General features: G+C 43.1%; 1 protein-coding gene across 4 annotated transcripts in view; it reads right to left on the reverse strand.

The window, feature by feature from the left end:
* Nucleotides 1-20661, reverse strand: part of SLC39A9 (solute carrier family 39 member 9) — a 255502-nt gene that overhangs the window by 131197 nt on the left and 103644 nt on the right. For all 4 annotated transcript variants that reach the window (XM_056545278.1, XM_056545277.1, XM_056545280.1 and 1 more), the window contains one exon: nucleotides 18294-18402. In XM_056545278.1, coding sequence (XP_056401253.1) covers nucleotides 18294-18390 — 97 coding nt within the window. In that variant the 5' untranslated portion in view covers nucleotides 18391-18402. The remainder of the gene's footprint in view (nucleotides 1-18293; nucleotides 18403-20661) is intronic.

The following is a 20661-nucleotide window of genomic DNA, read 5'->3' on the forward strand; positions in this document are numbered from 1 at the left end:
CCTCGAGTCACGTTAAAGAGGTGACTGGAAAAGAAGCTACAGAGATGGCTGTGGAAAAACCAAAACTCCGGAAGAGAGTACTAGTGGAGCTGGGGGCTGCACTTACGGTCACAGACAGAGTCCTAAGTGAAGAAGATGTGGTGTCTGAACTAGAGAGAGGTCGCAACCAGGAAGGTCGACCCGCTGGACTACATATTGTTGCAGACCCAGGAGACCTAGTAGTTTTTTCCAGGGCATGGAGAGATTGTGACAAGACAAAAGAAAAGTCTGCCAAGGAGCCGAGAGACAGTTCAGAGGAACTGTTTGGGAATCACCAGGATTCGCTGGTGCCCAGAGCCACTGAAGTTGTTGCTAAGGGTAACAAACTTACCGTCAAGGGATTGCTGGTCCGACAGGAGTGTTTAGCAAGAGTCTCCAGAGTTGCCAACGTGGTGGGAGAGGAAGAGTGCCAGGTGTCCGTGGCACCTGTTGTTGATGATAATAATGAGGCACAAGTGGCCGCAACCCCGAAAAAGGGAGAGACTTTATCTAGAGATGGAGAAGAGCTGGGTCGAGTGTCTGGCAGAGGACCAGAGGATGTCTCAAGGTCTAACAGCGAAAGTGAGGAAACCGCTGTCAGTAAAAGGTCTCGGAAAAGACGAGCTGGCCTTGGAAAAAAACTGGAGCAGATCCAGAATCTGGAAGAAACCCTGCAGATGGTTTCTGTGAAGTTGATGGAGAAAGAAAAAGAGGTACATCGCTTGACAGAGGAGAGGGACAAATCACTTGCTGACTTTAAGAAAGAGCTAGAAGCGAGGCTTCAGCTGGAAAAAGTCATGGAGCGTCACAAAAGGGAGTTTGTGGCTCTGCAGGATGAACTGTCCCGCTCCAAGGGTTTTGTGACCAGCAAGGAAAGTGAAGTGGAGAGTCTGGCCAAGCGAATGTCATTCCAGGAAGAAGTGAGTCTTCTACATGGTGCATATCAGGCTCTGCGGAGTGATCACAAGGCTAGGCTGGTAGCCATGGAAAAAATAGAAAAAAAAAAAAAGAGAAGAATGAAATGAAGATGGAAGTTGAGGCTCTTGCCAGCAATCTGGAGAGTGTCTCTAAAGCTAAGAGACAACTTGAGGAGGAAGTCAAGGCGAAGAATGCCCTTGCACATGCTCTTCAATCTGCTCGTCATGACAATGACTTTCTCCGTGAGCAGGGGAGGCCTTCGAACAAGTTGAGACTCTGAAACATGAAAACAAGAACTTGCAACAGGAGATCTCAGATCTATCTGAACAGATTGGTGAGAGTGGAAAATGTATCAATGAGTTAGAGGAGACCAAGAAACAGTTGCTGGACAGTGAGAAGAGGATCTCTGCAAAGCTCAAGAGTGAGCAGCTGAAATATATAAAGCTGGAAGATAACATGAAGATCTTAAAAAAGAGAGCCTGGAAGCGCAGAACGAAACGCGCAGAAGGTCACACGTAGCTGCCTTGGTTTTGCTGGGAGCGCAACTCTATGAGCAGGTGGCTGTGCTGGCGGACAATGAACAGTTGAGGAAACAATTGCTGTCTTTGAAAGATACTGTCAGGGACTTGACAGAGTTACTTGACAGTGAGAGGATGAAGTCCGCTAAGCTCCAGTGTAAGCAGCGAAAATGTGAGAAAAAGGAGAAGGACCAGGAAATTCTAAAAGAGCAGAGACCAAGCTATGGTGGAATTGGCTCAAGAAAGGCTTCTGGGGCAGAAGTTACGGGATACAGGGATGCTTTCTCTGAAGCCCAGTAAAAAGTCCACTAATGCTAAGATTGAGGTGAAGCCCTGTAAGAAGTCCTCTGAAGCTAGGAACCTGGTGTGAAATCCTCTGAAGTGGAGACTAAGGAGGAGTCAGGCAGGAAATCCTCTGAACCGGAGCAGACCAAAAATTCTGAAGGTAATGCTGAGGCAGACAAATCCTCTGAAGCAAAAGCTAAACCAGAGTCAACCTCAAAAGCTATGAGTAAAGAGAATGGCACAACTGAAGCTACAGATAAAGAGAAAAGTAAGCCTGAAGATGCTGCAGAGAAGAGCCAAACAGTAGTAGAAGCTGATTCTACACAAGAATCTGAAGGAGCCAAAGACTCTGAAGCCAAACCTGAGGAAGCTGGTGCCCCTGAAAAGAAAGCTGGAAGGGATGAGGTCTAACCATGTGAGAAATCCACTGAAGTCAAAACTGTGGTGAAACCAGGTGGGAAGTCCTCTTAAGTTGAAACTGAGATGGACACGTGTCGGAGGTCCTCTGAAGTTACAGAGAACAAGACAGTGGTTGGTGAAGCCACTGAGGCTGAAAGATTCTCTGAAGCAGAGGTCTGGCAAGCCAGAAGAAGACAAAGGTTAGAAGCATCGGTCCTCTCTCTCTCCTTAATTTCAAGAACCCTGCCCACACCAGGGTGAAGAACCTGATACTGGAGAGGTGTGACCGAGAGACTTGTAATTGGTGGTTGGTAAAAGTCATGAAGAAAAAAAGTCAAGGACTTCAAAGACTGTGGGAAAAAAGTTGTCCAAGAGAAAGGAAAGGCAGTTGGAATAAAAGTGCTCCTTCCCGGTGGTCTGAGCAGAGGGGGGAGTATGTGGCAGTGTGGCAAGGAAAGGGTGTATTTCCCTTGCCAACTCTGAAGAATCCACCTGTGGCCTAATTAATGAGGTATCAGGAAGGGGAAGTGTGTTTAAAAGGAAAGGAAACAATAGTTGGGGCTCTCCCTTGGAAACAGTATGCTGGTTGTTAGAGGGGAGACACATGGTCCCTGTTTAGGTAACATGCAGAAGGCGCTGCGAGTGGTCCAAGAAGAGGTGGGTATTGTGAGTAATCGGTTGCAGGAGACACATGTTTAACTGGCTGAGGGTAGCTCACCAGTTCGTAGTCAGGGCATGCTGATATGTGTAGTCAGTGACCAGACAGTCTAGGACTTTATTTTGTTCCTGTTTATGTTTTATTTTACCTGCAACTTGTGGAAATAAAGCTGGCGAGGAGCCAGACTTGTATGCGGAACTCTGGTCTGTGGTGTTATTGTGAGGAACGTGTCCCGTGGCAAGCGACCAGGACGATCCCAGAGCTAATCCCCAAGACGGTTTGTCCGATGGATATGGACCAAAGTAGGTGCAAATCATATAATGAAACAAAATCGCATGAAGTATGAAGAAAAAGAGTGTGAACATGTATGTAAGCACTATCAACATGCTATATAGCAAAATTATCAAATATTTGTATATCTGTATATAAATAACAGAATGTGTGCATATATAAAGATTTGGGATACAAAATGTATACAGCTATAGGGCATGTACTTATGAATATCCAACAAGCATATAAAGTATGTGTATATAAATTTATACGTGTGAACATAATGGATATAAATTAATAAAATAAGCTTGCTCTTTTTGAGTGTTGCTGTGTAAGAGGGGGCGTGAAAGAGGAGTTTCAAAAACTGTGATTATCTGTTGTGCGGAGTGAATCTGTGGAGTGGGTGCGACTGCCTATAGCCCACATTCTTATTTTGGGTAAGTTTTTCTCTTTTGCACATAGTGGGATAACTGTTAGAGTTTAAACACCCTTTTTCATTTTTTTTTTTTTTTTCTCTGTTCCACCTCTAGGGGGAGGAGGAGTAGATTGGGCACAGGTGTATAAATCTTAGCTTGGGACTCTTATTGAGAGCTTGCTCTTTTTGAGTGTTGCTGTGTAAGAGGGGGCGTGAAAGAGGAGTTTCAAAAACTGGAGTTTAAAAGCAGGAGGTTGAGATCGCTGTGAGTTTTAATTTTTGAACCCACAAGGTCTACAAAAAATTTTAAGTGTCATTTTGACTGTCTGTTTTTTCCTATACATTTGTGAAATCCCCATAATTAGATGGCCTCCATGTTGGAAAATGCAGCCCAATGTACATCCTGTTCAATGTATGCAATCCTTGAACAACAGTTTGAGGGTGCATATTGTTGTGCGAGATGTGTGCTAGTTGTCCGTTTGGAAGCCCAGATCCTGCATCTAGAGGGGCGACTGGCAACAATGAGAAGCATTAACAACATGGAGAGGAGTCTCCTGCTCACTGAGCAGGCACTCTCGGGAATAGAGGTGGGGGAGGACAGTGGGACGGAGTTGCAGGACAGTCAGGCAGTTAGCTGGGTTACAGTTAGAAAGAGGGGTAGGGGAAAAAGTGTCAGGGAGGCTAGTCCTGAACTGGCACACCCCAACAAGTTTGCCCGCTTGGCAGATGAGGGGGATGCCATTACAGAGCTAGCAGAACTGCAGCAGGATACCGCCTCTGACCGCCAGGGGGGTGTCTGCTCCAGTAAGGAGGGAGGGAGGAGTACAGGGCAGGCCAGACAGGTACTAGTGGTGGGGGACTCAATTATTAGGGGGACAGACAGGGCAATCTGTCACAAAGACCGGGATCGCCGAACAGTGTGCTGTCTGCCTGGCGCACGAGTTCGGCACATCGCGGATCGGGTTGACAGGTTGTTGGGCGGGGCTGGAGAGGACCCAGCAGTCATGGTACATATTGGCACCAATGACAAAGTAAGAGGTAGGTGGAGTGTCCTTAAAAATGATTTCAGGGACTTAGGCCGCAAGCTTAAGGCAAGGACCTCCAAGGTAGTCTTTTCTGAAATACTACCAGTACCACGAGCCGCACCAGAGAGGCAGCGGGAGATCAGGGAGGTAAACAAGTGGCTCAGAAGCTGGTGTAGGAAGGAAGGGTTTGGGTTCATGGAGAACTGGGCTGACTTCGCTGTCGGTTACCGGCTCTACCGTAGGGACGGGCTGCACCTCAATGGGGAGGGTGCAGCTTTGCTTGGGGAGAAGATGGCTAGAAGGGTGGAGGAGTGTTTAAACTAGGGACTTGGGGGGAGGGAACCTACAGCAAAGAGGGGGAAGATAGTGTAGATAGAGAGGTGGGAATTATAAATGTACCTGGGGGTGGAGCGGAGGGAGGGGTTAGAATAGTTAATAGGAATAGGCTTCATAGGAAAATAAAACTTACACCCTTGAATCCCATTAACCCCAATAACATAAAGGATGGAAATGTAAAGTGTATGTTCACAAATGCCAGAAGCCTAGCAAATAAAATGGGGGAGCTTGAGGCCTTGATACTGGAGGAACATATTGATATAGTTGGGGTCACTGAGACATGGCTGGACTCCTCGCATGACTGGGCTGTCAATCTGCAGGGGTTTACATTGTTTCGCAAGGATAGAATGAACAGAAAAGGTGGTGGAGTCTGTCTGTATGTAAGAAGTGGTATGAAAGTCAGTGTGAACGATGCCATAGTGTGTGATGATTCTGAGGATGTGGAATCATTGTGGGTAGAATTACAAAAGGAGGGAAATACTGAAAAAATAATATTTGGGGTAATCTACAGACCCCCTAATATCACTGAAGAGATAGAAGTTCGGCTTCATAAACAAATAGAGAGGGCCGCCCGGGCAGGTACAGTGGTAATAATGGGAGATTTTAACTATCCAGATATAGATTGGGGTCCGGGGTTGGCTAAAACTACAAAGGGGCGACAATTCCTAAATTTATTGCAGGATAATTTTATGGGCCAGTTTGTGGAGGACCCAACAAGAAGTGATGCCTTGTTGGATCTGATCATTTCCAACAACGCAGAGCTGGTTGGTAATGTAACTGTGCGGGAAAACCTTGGTAATAGCGACCACAATATAGTTACTTTTGACTTAAAATGTAGAAAACAAAGACAGGCGGGGAAGGCAAAAACATATAACTTTAAAAAGGCAAATTTCCCTGGGCTGAGGGCTGCACTACAGGACATAGACTGGGGGGAGGTGTTCTCAAATACTGATACAGAAGGTAAATGGGACATCTTTAAATCAACTCTAAATAACTATACAGCTAAATATATACCAAAGGGGAACAAATATAAACGATTGAAACTAAATCCTACATGGCTGACACATGATGTTAAAAGAGCAATAAACAGCAAAAAAATAGCCTTCAAAAAATACAAATCTGATGGGTCAGCTATAACATTTAAACAGTACAAAGAGCTTAATAAAATCTGTAAAAATGTAATAAAAACAGCAAAAATTCAAAATGAGAGACAGGTGGCCAAAGAAAGCAAAACTAATCCTAAATATTTTTTTAGATATATAAATGCAAAAAAACCAAGGACAGAGCATGTAGGACCCCTTAATAATGATAATGGGGAGGTTGTCACAGGCGATCAAGAGAAGGCGGAGCTACTGAATGGGTTCTTTAGTTCTGTATACACTATGGAAGAAGGAGCTGACATTGGCCAGGTCAGTGCTGGTAACACATCATGTAATGTACTGAACTGGCTTAATGTAGAGTTGGTACAAGGTAAGTTAAGTGATATAAATGTAAGCAAATCCCCAGGACCGGATGGACTACACCCAAGAGTTCTTAGAGAGGTAAGTTCAGTAATATCTGTACCCCTGTTCATGATATTTAGAGATTCTCTGGTGTCTGGTATTGTGCCAAGGGACTGGCGCAAGGCGAATGTGGTGCCAATCTTCAAAAAGGGCTCTAGGTCTTCCCCAGGAAACTATAGACCGGTAAGTTTAACGTGCATTGTGGGTAAATTGTTTGAAGGACTTATAAGGGATTACATACAGGAATACATAGGGGATAATTGTATTATAAGTGATAGCCAGCATGGGTTTACTAAGGATAGAAGTTGTCAAACCAATCTAATTTGCTTTTATGAAGAGGTGAGTAGAAGCCTTGACAGAGGAATGGCTGTGGATATAGTGTTTCTGGATTTTGCTAAAGCATTTGATACTGTCCCTCATAGACGTCTGACAGGTAAGTTAAGGTCTTTGGGTTTGGAAATTTTAGTTTGTAACTGGATTGAACACTGGCTCATGGATCGTACCCAGAGAGTGGTGGTCAATGATTCGTACTCTGATTGGTCCCCGGTTATTAGTGGTGTACCCCAAGGTTCAGTACTGGGACCGCTGTTGTTTAATTTATTTATCAATGATATAGAGGATGGTATTAACAGCTCTGTTTCTATCTTTGCAGATGACACCAAGCTTTGTAGCACGGTACAGTCTATAGAGGATGTGCATAAGTTACAAGATGACTTGGATAGACTAAGTGTCTGGGCATCCACTTGGCAAATGAGGTTCAATGTGGATAAATGTAAAGTTATGCATCTGGGTACTAATAACCTGCATGCGTCGTATGTCTTAGGGGGGATTAAACTGGCAGAGTCACTGGTAGAGAAGGATCTGGGTGTACTTGTAGATCACAGACTACAGAATAGCATGCAATGTCAGGCTGCTGCTTCCAAAGCCGGCAGGATATTGTCATGTATCAAAAGAGGCATGGACTCAAGGGACAGGGACATAATACTCCCCCTTTATAAAGCATTGGTACGGCCTCACCTGGAATATGCTGTTCAGTTTTGGTCACCTGTCCATAAAAGGGACACTGCGGAGTTGGAAAGGGTGCAGAGACGCGCGACTAAACTAATATGGGGCATGGAACATCTTAGCTATGAGGAGCGATTAAAGGAGTTACAATTGTTTAGTCTTGAGAAGAGACGTTTAAGGGGGGATATGATAAACGTATATAAGTATATTAATGGCCCATACAAAAAATATGGAGAAAAACTGTTCCAGGTTAAACCCCCCCAAAGGACGAGGGGGCACTCCCTCCGTCTGGAGAAAAAAAAGTTTAGTCTCAAGGGGCGACACGCCTTCTTTACCGTGAGGACTGTGAATTTATGGAACGGTCTACCTCAGGAACTGGTCACAGCAGGAACAATTAACAGCTTTAAAACAGGATTAGATACATTCCTGGAACAAAATAAGATTAATGCTTATGAAGAAATATAAAATCTCATCCCTTCCCCAATATCGCGCCACACCCCTACCCCTTAATTCCCTGGTTGAACTTGATGGACATATGTCTTTTTTCGACCGTACTAACTATGTAACTATGTAACTATGTAACTACATGATAATCCTAGAATTTAGATAGAAAAATAATTCACAAAATATGCACATGTGTAAGCATACAGTACATGGAGCTCTCAAATATTACATAGAGGATATATAGGACTTTGGATGTCTTATAGTGCAACTTAGCACATAGTAAGTTTCTAACAGCATCAGAGATCAAAATAACGTCCATGTCTGACTATGAAACAACATGTAAAAACATTAAAAGTCGTCTGACGAAACAAGGATGCAGAAAAAGTATATTAAACAGAGCGGAACGCATAGCCAATGCAAAATATAGAGCTATCTACCTTCAAGAGCCTGGGACATCTGCTCCATCGAATCCTCCTTATGTAGCAACTTTCACAACACCGTACAGTATTGACTATCAACATATCTGTGATATTCTAAAAAAAAAACATCTACCCATTTTGCATCAGGATCACAATGTGGCGGATCTATTAAAAAATGGTACTCGTTTTGTGGCCAAAAAGGGACAATCCTTGAGAGATCTCCTGTCACCCAGTGAATATACAACGAGAGACTGACAAAAACTGCCTAGCAACCAAGGGTTGTTTCAAACGTAATGCTACTAGATGCACTTGCTGTACCCTTATGACGAACACTTCTACATTTTTTTTCTACAGTAACCAAACAAAAGCATTCAATATAAACACTCATTAATTGTAACTCCACACATGTGGTTTATCTGGTTACATGTGTCAACTTCAATATATAGGAAGTACAGCAAGAAAACTCAAGACCCGTATTGCGGAACATTTCCGATATACCACTAACACCCTTATGAGTAACCGCTCGATATCTGGGGTGACACGACATTTGAGAGATCAAGGTGACCTTACCACTTTTACAGTAACAGGCATAGAAAAGGTACTTATCAAAAAAGTGAGAACATAAGGGTCTCCGGATGTGCTTAAAATATAACTTTTACTAGTAGCAATTAAAATTATTAAACTATTATAGGTGTTGATTCATGAAATAGCCAAATGGCAAAATTAAACAGAGAAGAGTGCTGTTTTATGGATAGTTGCTGAGCCCAGCCAACATCCCTATTGCACAATCACTGTTAAAACGTAAGATAAATAGACTGCCAGCGCAATCACTGGATAAGGTACGTAACAAAAACTTGATATTATGATAGAATTTCCACCAACGCGTTTCTGCCACCGTTTATGGTGGCGTCATCAGGGAGGAATATATAACTATCTTTCTATTATCCAGATAGGTACCACAAAATATATAAAAATCAATTAATGTATATGCCAAAGAAACCTAAAAAGGAAAGCATAATAACGATTTTATATAAAGACAGTGGAATAAGGCATGTAGCATATTGCCCCAGGTAGCTTATGGTCAGTATCACCGCCTGTAATGAAAAGAAATATGCAGATCCACTGTCTATATTCAGAATCCTGCGATCCACCTAGAAAGAAAGGCAGGAGAAAACTCTTTCACAATTGTGTCCTGTAAGAGAGCAAAATCCATAGAACTGTTCAGTGACAGTCTATAGTAGTCACGGTTTCAACGGATCAGTAAAGTAACAACGTGAGACACCTGCAATCCTGCAGGGAGCCGGGGATTACCGGCTCACTCGCGGGTTCCAGCGAGGAGATGGCGTCTGACATCACATCCGCCCAATGCCGTTTAAATACGCGCTGACCACGCCCACCGAATGACACCACTACAGGGGGGCGTGCGCGTTCGAATGCGATTGACAGCGCGGAAGAGTCGCGGCTCGGGCGGTGTACATAGAGGATAAAGTGTCAGGTAAGTCTAGTCTTGGACCACTTAAAGCAACCGCATCACTGAAAATATTGAAAGGCATAAGGGGCAGATTAACCCACTAGTGCCTAATAGTATGCACATAGAAAGAAAAATAAAATATTAACGCAGCACGGACAGCGACCTCGCAACAGGGATTCCAGTTAATGAAGGACCGATCATGATTGTGGTAGAGTCCTATATTAATTATTCAATAGGGCAAGTAAAGACTAGCCATAATCATTACTATGGAACATTAAGGAACAAAAAAAAAAAAATTTTTTTTTTTGGTAATATTATTATTATTAAAGAGAAGGTACTATATGGCTTTAACCTCTTCAGGACATAGGGCGTATGGATACGCCCTGAATCCCGAGTCCTTAAGGACCGAGGGCGTATCCATACGCCCGTGGGAATTCCGGCCCCCACCGCTAGCCGGTTGGGGACCGGAGCCGAATGCCTGCTGAAATCGTTCAGCAGGCATCCCGGCATATCGCCCAGGGGGGTCATTATGCCCCCCCCCATGTCGGCGATCGCCGCAGATCGCTGGACAATTCAGTCCAGCGATCTGCGGCGATTCCGGGTCAATCGGGTCTCCAGTGACCCGGTGACCCGGAATTACTGGCTGTTCAGAGACGGCCCCGAACAGCCAGAGCCTGCAGGGGTGAGGTGGCACTGGTGCCACCTCACGATCGCCCTGATTCGTCGACCGGATTACCGGCCGACCAATCAGGGCGCCTGCTGCGGGTGTCACTCCCGCACCCGCTCCGCCCCTCTTCTGGAGGACGTGAGCGGGACGTGCACCCTGGGTGCTGGGGACCCCGATCCCCGGCGCCCCTGTTGGGATCGGGGCCCCAGGAGCAGCTGCGGCGGCGGGACTGACCTGCAGCGTCTGGATCGTTGGAGGTGAGTGACAGCCTCCTGCTGTTGCTTAGCCACAGCTCCCAGCATGCAAAAAGGGCATGCTGGGAGCTGTAGTTATGCAACAGCAGGAGGCAGACCACCACAACTCCCAGCATTCCCTTATGGGCATGCTGGGACTTATGGTTTTGCAACAGCTGGAGGCACATTCTTTCTATGGAAAAGTGTACCTTCAGCTGTTGTCTAACTACAACTCCCAGCTTGCACAAACAGCTAAAGTGCATGCTGGGAGTTGTAGTGGTGCATCTGCTGGTTGCATAACTACAACTCCCAGCATGCCCGTTGGCTGTCGGTGACTGCTGAGAGTTGTAGTTTTGCAACAGCTGAAGGCACACTGGTTGTGAAACACTGAGTTAGGTCACAAACTCAGTGATACATAACCAGTGTGCCTACAGTTGTTGCAAAACTGCAACTCTCAGCAGTCACCGACAGCCAACGGGCATGCTGGGAGTTGTAGTTATGCAACAGCTGGATGTCCCCCCCAATGTGAACGTACAGGGTACACTCACATGGGCGGAGGATTACAGTAAGTATCTGGCTGCAAATTTGAGCTGCCGCAAACTTTCTGCTGCAGCTCAAATTGCCAGCGAGAAACTACTGTGAACCCCCGCCCGTGCGACTGTACCCTAAAAACACTACACTACACTAACAAAAAATAAAATAAAAAGTAAAAAACACTACATATACCCCTACACAGCCCCCCTCCCCTCCCCAATAAAAATGAAAAACGTCTGGTACGCCACTGTTTCCAGAACGGAGCCTCCAGCTGTTGCAAAACAACTCCCAGTATTGTCGGACAGCCGTTGACTGTCCAGGCATGCTGGGAGTTTTGCAACAGCTGGAGGCACCCTGTTTGGGAATCACTGGCGTAGAATACCCCTATGTCCACCCCTATGCAATCCCTAATTTAGGCCTCAAATGCGCATGGCGCTCTCACTTTGGAGCCCTGTCGTATTTCAAGGCAACAGTTTAGGGTCACATATGGGGTATCGCCGTACTCGGGAGATATTGTGTTACAAATTTTGGGGGGTATTTTCTGCTTTTACCCTTATTAAAAATGTATAATTTTTGGGAAAACAAGCATTTTAGGTTAAAAAAAAAATTTTTTTTTACATATGCAAAAGTCGTGAAACACCTGTGGGGTATAAAGGTTCACTTAACCCCTTGTTACGTTCCCCGAGGGGTCTAGTTTCCAAAATGGTATGCCATGTGGGGTTTTTTTTGCTATCCTGGCACCATAGGGGCTTCCTAAATGCGGCATGCCCCCAGAGAAAAATTTGCGTTCAAAAAGCCAAATGTGACTCCTTCTCTTCCGAGACCTGTAGTGCGCCAGCAGAGCACTTTTCACCCCCATATGGGGTGTTTTCTGAATCGGGAGAAATTGGGCTTCAAATTTTTAGGGGTATTTTCTGCTATTACCCTTTTTAAAAATAAAAAAATTTTGGGAAAACAAGCATTTTAGGTAAAATTTTTTATTTTTTTTTACATTTGCAAAAGTCGTGAAACACCTGTGGGGTATTAAGGTTCACTTTATCCCATGTTACATTTCCCGAGGGGTCTAGTTTCCAAAATGGTATGCCATGTGTTTTTTTTTGCTGTTCTGGCACCATAAGGGCTTCCTAAAGGTAACATGCCCCCCAAAAACCATTTCAGAAAAACGTACTCTCCAAAATCCCCTTGTCGCTCCTTCCCTTCTGAGCCCTCTACTGCGCCCGCCGAACACTTTACATAGACATATGAGGTATGTGCTTACTCGAGAGAAATTGGGCTACAAATACAAGTAAAAATTTTGTACTTTTACCCCTTGTAAAAATAAAAAAATTGGGTCTACAAGAACATGTGAGTGTAAAAAATGAAGATAGTGAATTTTCTCCTTCACTTTGCTGCTATTCGTGTGAAACACCTAAAGGGTTAAAACGCTGACTGAATGTCATTTTGAATACTTTGGGGGGTGTAGTTTTTATAATGGGGTCATTTATGGGGTATTTCTAATATGAAGACCCTTCAAATCCACTTCAAACCTGAACTGGTCCCTGAAAAATACTGAGTTTGAAAATTTTGTGAAAAATCGGAAAATTGCTGCTGACCGTTGAAGCCCTCTGGTGTCTTCCAAAAGTAAAAACACGTCAATTTTATGATGCAAACATAAAGTAGACATATTGTATATGTGAACCAAAAACAAATGTATTCGTAATATCCATTTTCCTTACAAGCAGAGAGCTTCAAAGTTAGAAAAATGCTAAATTTTCAAATTTTTCATCAAATTTACGGATTTTTCACCAAGAAAGGATGCAAGTATCGACAAAAATTTACCACTATGTTAAAGTAGAATATGTCACGAAAAAACAATCTCGGAATCAGAATGATAACTAAAAGCATTCCAGAGTTATTAATGTTTAAAGTGACAGTGGTCAGATGTGCAAAAAACGCTCCGGTCCTTAAGGCCAAAATGGGCTCCGTCCTGAAGGGGTTAATACAGAGAAGGGGAATAGATGAACCAATAAAGGAGAGTTGCGGGGAGGGAGGAGGGGATAAAGCAAGACCAGTATTTGCTCAAAAATTTTACAGTGGTCCCACACACCGTAGGAGTGGGCTGTCCTAGTTGGATAGGGAGGAGGGATTTATTGCATGGCTCTAGGGGACCTACGCTGTCAATCGCATTCGAACGCGCACGCCCCCCTGTAGTGGTGTCATTCGGTGGGCGTGGTCAGCGCGTATTTAAACGGCATTGGGCGGATGTGATGTCAGACGCCATCTCCTCGCTGGAACTCGCGAGTGAGCCGGTAATCCCCGGCTCCCTGCAGGATTGCAGGTGTCTCACATTGTTACTCTACTGATCCGTTGAAACCGTGAGTACTATAGACTGTCACTGAACAGTTCTATGGATTTTGCTCTCTTACAGGACACAATTGTGAAAGAGTTTTCTCCTGCCTTTCTTCCTAGGTGGATCGCAGGATTCTGAATATAGACAGTGGATCTGCATATTTCTTTTCATTACAGGCGGTGATACTGACCATAAGCTACCTGGGGCAATATGCTACATGCCTTATTCCACTGTCTTTATATAAAATCGTTATTATGCTTTCCTTTTTAGGTTTCTTTGGCATATACATTAATTGATTTTTATATATTTTGTGGTACCTATCTGGATAATAGAAAGATAGTTATATATTCCTCCCTGATGACGCCACCATAAACAGTGGCAGAAACGCGTTGGTGGAAATTCTATCATAATATCAAGTTTTTGTTATGTACCTTATCCAGTGATTGCGCTGGCAGTCTATTTATCTTACGTTTTAACAGTGATTGTGCAATAGGGATGTTGGCTGGGCTCAGCAACTATCCATAAAACAGCACTCTTCTCTGTTTAATTTTGCCATTTGGCTATTTCATGAATCAACACCTATAATAGTTTAATAATTTTAATTGCTACTAGTAAAAGTTATATTTTAAGCACATCCGGAGACCCTTATGTTCTCACTTTTTTGATACTTATATGCTGGATGATTTGTTTATGTAAACAGTGGTCCATGTAGAACCACCTTATTAGATTCTACGTTTTGGTGATAGAAAAGGTACTTCCATGCAGCAGAGGAGGAGGCTGGACTGGCAAGCTAAGGTCCCGTGAGGCGTTCTGGATTCTTGCTCTAGATTCACGCTTCCCAAATGGGATGAATACAAAGCACGATTTCATGTATATTTATTAACATGCCTAGAGTCACTTTTTCAGTGACATTCCACATATACTAGTCACATTATATACAGGCATTTTTGTGCAGCTAAACATCAGATACATCTACCATGCTAGCTGAGAATTGAAATGTTTCAATCCACTCTCTTTTTCTATATACAGAGGTTTATCACTTAGATTCATGCTGCACATTATTATATCACCACATATATCATCTGCATATACCATCTTGCAGCACAACACCCTAAGCTCAATGTCCATGCTATGTAGTTTTTCAGTATTCTGTTTTTCTGTATTTTGATATTTACTACCATAGATAACCACCACAATATATTTTGTGGTGTGACAGTTCACACACATGTGTTTTCAATGCTATATATAAAATTTTCACATGGAGGTTACTTTGATCTCTGATGCGGTTAGAAACTTACTATGTGCTGAGTTGCACGATAAGACATCGGAAGTCCTATATATCCTCTATGTAATATGAGAGCTCCATGTACTGTATGCTTACACATGTGGATATTTTGTGAATTATTTTTTAATCTAAGTTCTATCATGTACTTTTATTCATTTATATCCATTATGTTCACACGTATAAATTTATATACACATACTTTATATGCTTGTTGGATATTCATAAGTACATGCCCTATACCTGTATAAATTTTGTATCCAAAATCTTTATATATGCACAAATGCTGTTATTTATATACAGATATACCGTATATGCCGGCGTATAAGACGACGCCCAACTTTTACAGTTAAAATAGAGAGCTTGGGATATACTTGCCGTATAAGACTACCCCTCCAACCGCGATGTACAGTACCTTGTAGTTCCCCCACATTAGGTCGGCAGCTCCCCCACATTAGGTCGTTAGCCCCCCCCCACAATAGTCGGCAGCTCCCCCCCCTCCCACAATAGTAGGCAGCTCCCCCCCCCCCCACACAATAGTAGGCAGCTCCCCCCCCCCCCACAATAGTAGGCAGCTCCCCCCCCTCCACAATAGTAGGCAGCTCCCCCCCCCCCCCCACAGTAGGCAGCTCCCCCCCCCCCCCCCCCACAATAGTAGGCAGCTCCCTCCCCCACAATAGTAGGCAGCTCCCCCCAGACACATACAACTTCCACCATATACAGTGTATGGCTGGAGGCTGTATGTCTGCTCCTCCGGCCCGGGGTCACAATCTACTGCTATGGCCTATGGACCATAGCAGCAGTCCCGGGACCGGAGGAGCGGTGATCGGAACACTGTAGATGACGCGCCACTGGTCACTCACCAGGCCCCGGCCGGTGCTCGTCCTCCTGCGCTTCTCCACCTCTCTATGGTTGTACGCACGGGACGTCAGTGACGTCCCGTGCGTACAACCATAGAGGCGCAGGAGGCCCGGAGGAAGACCGCAGGAGGACGCGCGGCGGGCGGGGAATGGTTAGTGACCCGCGGACATCCTTATGTCCCGAAAAGATTTTTCAGGACACAGGGATGTCCGGCATAGGAATACTTATGATTATCTGCCCGCCCGGCTCCTGTGTGCGGCTGCAGGCGGGGGCTGGCCAGAGCATGTAAAAACTAATTCATGTATACTAAAAACCAGGGTGCCTCCAGCTGTTGTGAAACTACAACTACCAGCATGCCCGGACAGCCTTTGCCAGTCTGGGCATGCTGGGAGTTGTAGTTTCACAACAGCTGGAGGCACCCTGGTTTTTAAGTATACAGTTCTTAGTTTGTACATGTTGTGGCCGGCCCCTGCCTGCAGCCGCACACAGGAGCCGGGCGGGCAGATAATCATAAGTATTCCTATGCCGGACCCCAATACCCGGCGTATAAGACGACCCCCGACTTTTCAGAAGAAAATTCGGGGTTAAAAAATAGTCTTCTACGCCGGGTTATACGGAACAAATATTTGATAATTTTGCTATGTAGCATGTTGAAAGTGATTACATACATATTCACACTCTTTTTCTTCATACTTCATGCGATTTTGTTTCATTATATGATTTGCACCTACTTTGGTCCATATCCATGTATTACACATTCAAAACACCTATTAACTCTATAACCACAACACCTCCAGTCCACATTTTCTGGCATTTTTGGTGAATCCAACATGGTCCATTTACATCATTCTTGTTCCGGAATCCATGTTGTTTGCTTCCGTTGGGCTCATTTGGAAGCAGGACTATATAAGGGGCACATGCCCGTAATTTTCTGTGCCACGACTAAGAGCCAGTGTTTGCTCGAAACGCGTCGGTTTCCTGTACCATTTTATTTACCATGGATATCCTCTGTTTTTAACAAGTTGAATTAAATGTGAAGTTTTAACTTTTTCAAGTTTTTCCATTTTTGGAGCAGCTGGAGGCCCCTGCTTTTTTGCCTTCCTTTTGTCAAGTGGTTTTTAATAGTACTTATTCTGATTGGGTGACTGTTACTAGTGGGGTACCACAGGGGTCAATCTTGGGTCCTATTCTATTTAATAATGACCTTGTAGAGAGGTTGAATAGTAAAGTAGCAATATTTGCAGATACTAAACTCTGTAAAGTGGTCAACACAATATAGGACAGTCCACTGTTGCAAATGGATCTGGATAGGTTGGAGGTTTGGGCTGGGAAATGGCAGATGAGGTTCAACACTGATAATTGTAAGGTAATGCACATGGGGAGGAAAAATCTGGGCTGGGATTATGTATTAAATGGGAGAACACTTGGGACAACTGACATGGAAAAGGACTTTGTAGTCTTATTTAACAGTAAATTTAGCTGTAGTGACCAGTGTCGGGCAGCTGCGGTCAAGGCAAATAAAATCATAGATGCCCACGACAAGGAACTAATTCTACTGCTGTACAAATCACTAGTCAGAACACACATCGAATACTGTGTACAGTAATGGGCACCAGTGAACAAGAAAGATATAGCAGAGCTGGAGAGGATTCAAAGACGGGCAACCAGAGTAATACGGGGAATGGGAGGACTACAGTACCCAGAAAGATTATCAGAATTGGGGTTATTTAGTTTAGAAAAAAGAAGGCTTAGGGGAGACCTAATAACGATGTATAAATATATCAGGGGACCGTACAGAGATCTTTCCCATGATCTATTTATACCCAGGACTGTATCACAAGGGGGCATCCTCTAAGTTTAGAGGAAAGAAGGTTTCTACACCAGCACAGACGGGGTTCTTTACTGTAAGAGCAGTTAGATTATGGAATTCTCTGCCTGAGGAGGTGGTCATGGGGAACTCTGTAAAAGAGTTCAAAAGGGGTCTGGATGCATTTTTGGAGCATAATAACATTACAAGTTATGGATTTTAGATTTATAGGGATAGAACGTCGATCCAGGGATTTATTCTGACTGCCATATTGAAGTCGGGAAGGAATTTTGACCTCTAGTATGCGGGTTTTTTGCCTTCCTCTGGATCAACTCACTAGGGACTCATTAGGGATATAGGTTGAACTTGATTGACTTTGGTCTTTTTTTCAACCTTATGAACTATGTTACTGTCAGGGCATGCTGGGAGTTGTAGTTTTGAAACCTCTTGAGGTCCGCAGGTTGAAGACCACTGAGAAGGGATTGACAGGCGGAGAGTATAAACCGAGGGGGGCGTTTTCAGCATGAAAAAACGTGCTGAAAAACTCTGCTTATACTAGAGTATATACGGTAATATGTTACATCTTACTGCTAGCTTGGCGTGTCCATAAACCATTTGCTCTTGAGCGCCAAATATTTGTTTACTAACTTACACATTAATCCGAAAATTACTACACCAAAATTAGATTAAAATATCTGTTTATATTTTAATGATCTTATTTTGGTGCAATAATTTTCAGATTCATGTATTAGGTTTTGTTATACCAATGGGCTATCCCCTTTTGTTTTGGATAGTATTAAAATAGGTTTTAATAACTTACACTTCAATACAAAAGGACATGCTACAAAATAATCTTGGTTGCTAATGAAGGAAAAAGAAATGTTGATTAAAACCAACCTTCTAGTGCTTCTTCATAGAGAGCATGGACACCTTCTGGTACAATGACCGCTAGTGCAGTTCCACAAAGGAGACCTGCACCCAGCACTGTCACCATCTTTAAGCGTTCCTAAAAACAAAAATGACATAAGTTTACATTAAACACAAAACACTTCACACCAGCTCAACATTATGGGCAAAAATTGTACACCACAGATTTTATATCAATCCCAAATTAAAGAGGTTGTCCATTTTTTTTTTTTTTTTTTTTAAAGAAATGTGGCAAGGATAAAAAAAAAAATATATATATAATTTAATATACATTATATACACACACATATATATATATATTATATATATATATATATATACATACATATACATACATTAGTACACGAATAGGCAACAGCACTCCCGTATGGTGCAAATAAAATGGTCCTTTATTCACAGCAGCATGGTGGCAACATTTTGGCTAGCTCACCTAGCCATTGTCAAGCTTGACAATGGCTAGGTGAGCTAGCTGAACGTTGCGACCATGTTGCTGTGAATAAAGGACCATTTTATTTTCACCATACGGGAGTGCTGTTGCCTATTCGTGTAGTATTGAAAAGGATCTGCTACCAAGATTTTATGCAACTGTCTGCACCCCATCATCTACCCACGGCTATATAGGAGTGCTGCTCTCTTGGGTTTTGTTATATATATTTTACCTCCCTTGCGGCCTTTAATATTACGGTCCCCGTTCCCTGCCAAACTTCACTTTCCAACTTCAACAAGTCACAATGGACAACATCTCTTTATGGAGCAAAACAATCCAACCCCTAAATAACAGATTTTGGTGTAAATTGGCATCCGAGAATTAATTTGAACTGATCAGAGAATGCTGAAACACAAGATTAGGACAAAATTAGTCCATCAAACCTAGCTAAAACCCTACTGAAAAGTACAGTAAAGTATCCCCATCTGTAAAACCTTTCCCCTAGATGCAGAGGATGCCCCCTTGTCATGGTTACTGGCCTAGTTTCAGGCCCAAGGCCTGATTGTGGAATCAAACAATATGTACTATAAATAGAAATTGCGTATCATGTCTAATCCAAAATCTAAGTGAATTCACTTATGTTTTTTTTTATTTTTTATTATTAAATCAACTGGTGCCAGAAAGTTAAACAGATTTGTAAATTACTTCTATTAAAAAAATCTTAATCCTTCCAGTACTTAGATGCTGAACACTACAGGGGAAATTATTTTCTTTTTGCAACACAGAGCTCTCTGCTGACATCTCTGTCCATTTTAAGAACTGTCCAGAGTTGGAGACAATCCCCACAGAAAACATATGCTGCCCTGGACAGTTCCTAAAATGGAAGGGGGGGGGGGGGGTTGGGGTTGAGGATGTGAAATAGGGGGAAAAGGTGATGCGACCATGAGGGGAGAATGTTACAGGGCGGAGATAGAAATTAAATAGAGGAGATGTGAAACGGGCGGTGTGCATAAAATGTGTGGATAGTTGTAAAATGGAGGAAATTGGACATGAAATGGCAGGATTTCACCATTTATTTATTATATTGCATCGCATATAGATATCGCAATATTTAGGCCCATAAATCGCAATCGCACATTTTCCCAATATCATGCAGCCCTACTTTCTATTATGTACTAGCTGAGTAGTCGGTGTTCCCCGTTTTTTCCTTCCTAATCCTTGTTGGGGAGGAAAATAAACAAAAGGAGGAAGCTTTTGACTTCATATCCCAACCTCCTATACCGCCCTCATATGCCGACCGTGAATGTGTGTACCGGGTATTTAAATATCTGCAGACGTATGGCAGTTATGTAGGAACATACATTTAAGGAACCCCTTAAGGACCAGGCCCTTAGGACCAGAGCGTTTTTTGCACATCTGACCACTGTCATTTTAAACATTAATAACTCTGGAATGCTTTTAGTTATTCTGATTCCGAGACTGTTTTTTTCGTGACATATTCTGCTATAACATAGTGGTAAAATTTAGTGGCAACTTGCATCCTTTCTTGGTGAAAAATCCCCAAATTTGATGAAAAAAATGAAAAGGTTGCATTTTTCTAACTTTGAAGCTCTCTGCTTGTAAGGAAAATGGATATTCAAAATAAAAAATTTTTGGATCACATATACAATATGTCTACTTTATGTTTGCATCATAAAATTGATGAGTTTTTACTTTTGGAAGACACCAGAGAGCTTCAAAGTTCAGCAGCAATTTTCAAATTTTTCACAAAATTTTCAAACTCCCTATTTTTCAGTGACCAGTTCAGATTTGAAGTGGATTTGAAGGGTCTTCATATTAGAAGTACCCCATAAATGACCCTATTATAAAAACTACACCCCCCAAAGTATTCAAAATGATATTCAGTAAGTG

Source organism: Hyla sarda, chromosome 11 (genome assembly GCF_029499605.1).
Source record: "Hyla sarda isolate aHylSar1 chromosome 11, aHylSar1.hap1, whole genome shotgun sequence".
Classification (NCBI taxonomy): domain Eukaryota; kingdom Metazoa; phylum Chordata; class Amphibia; order Anura; family Hylidae; genus Hyla; species Hyla sarda.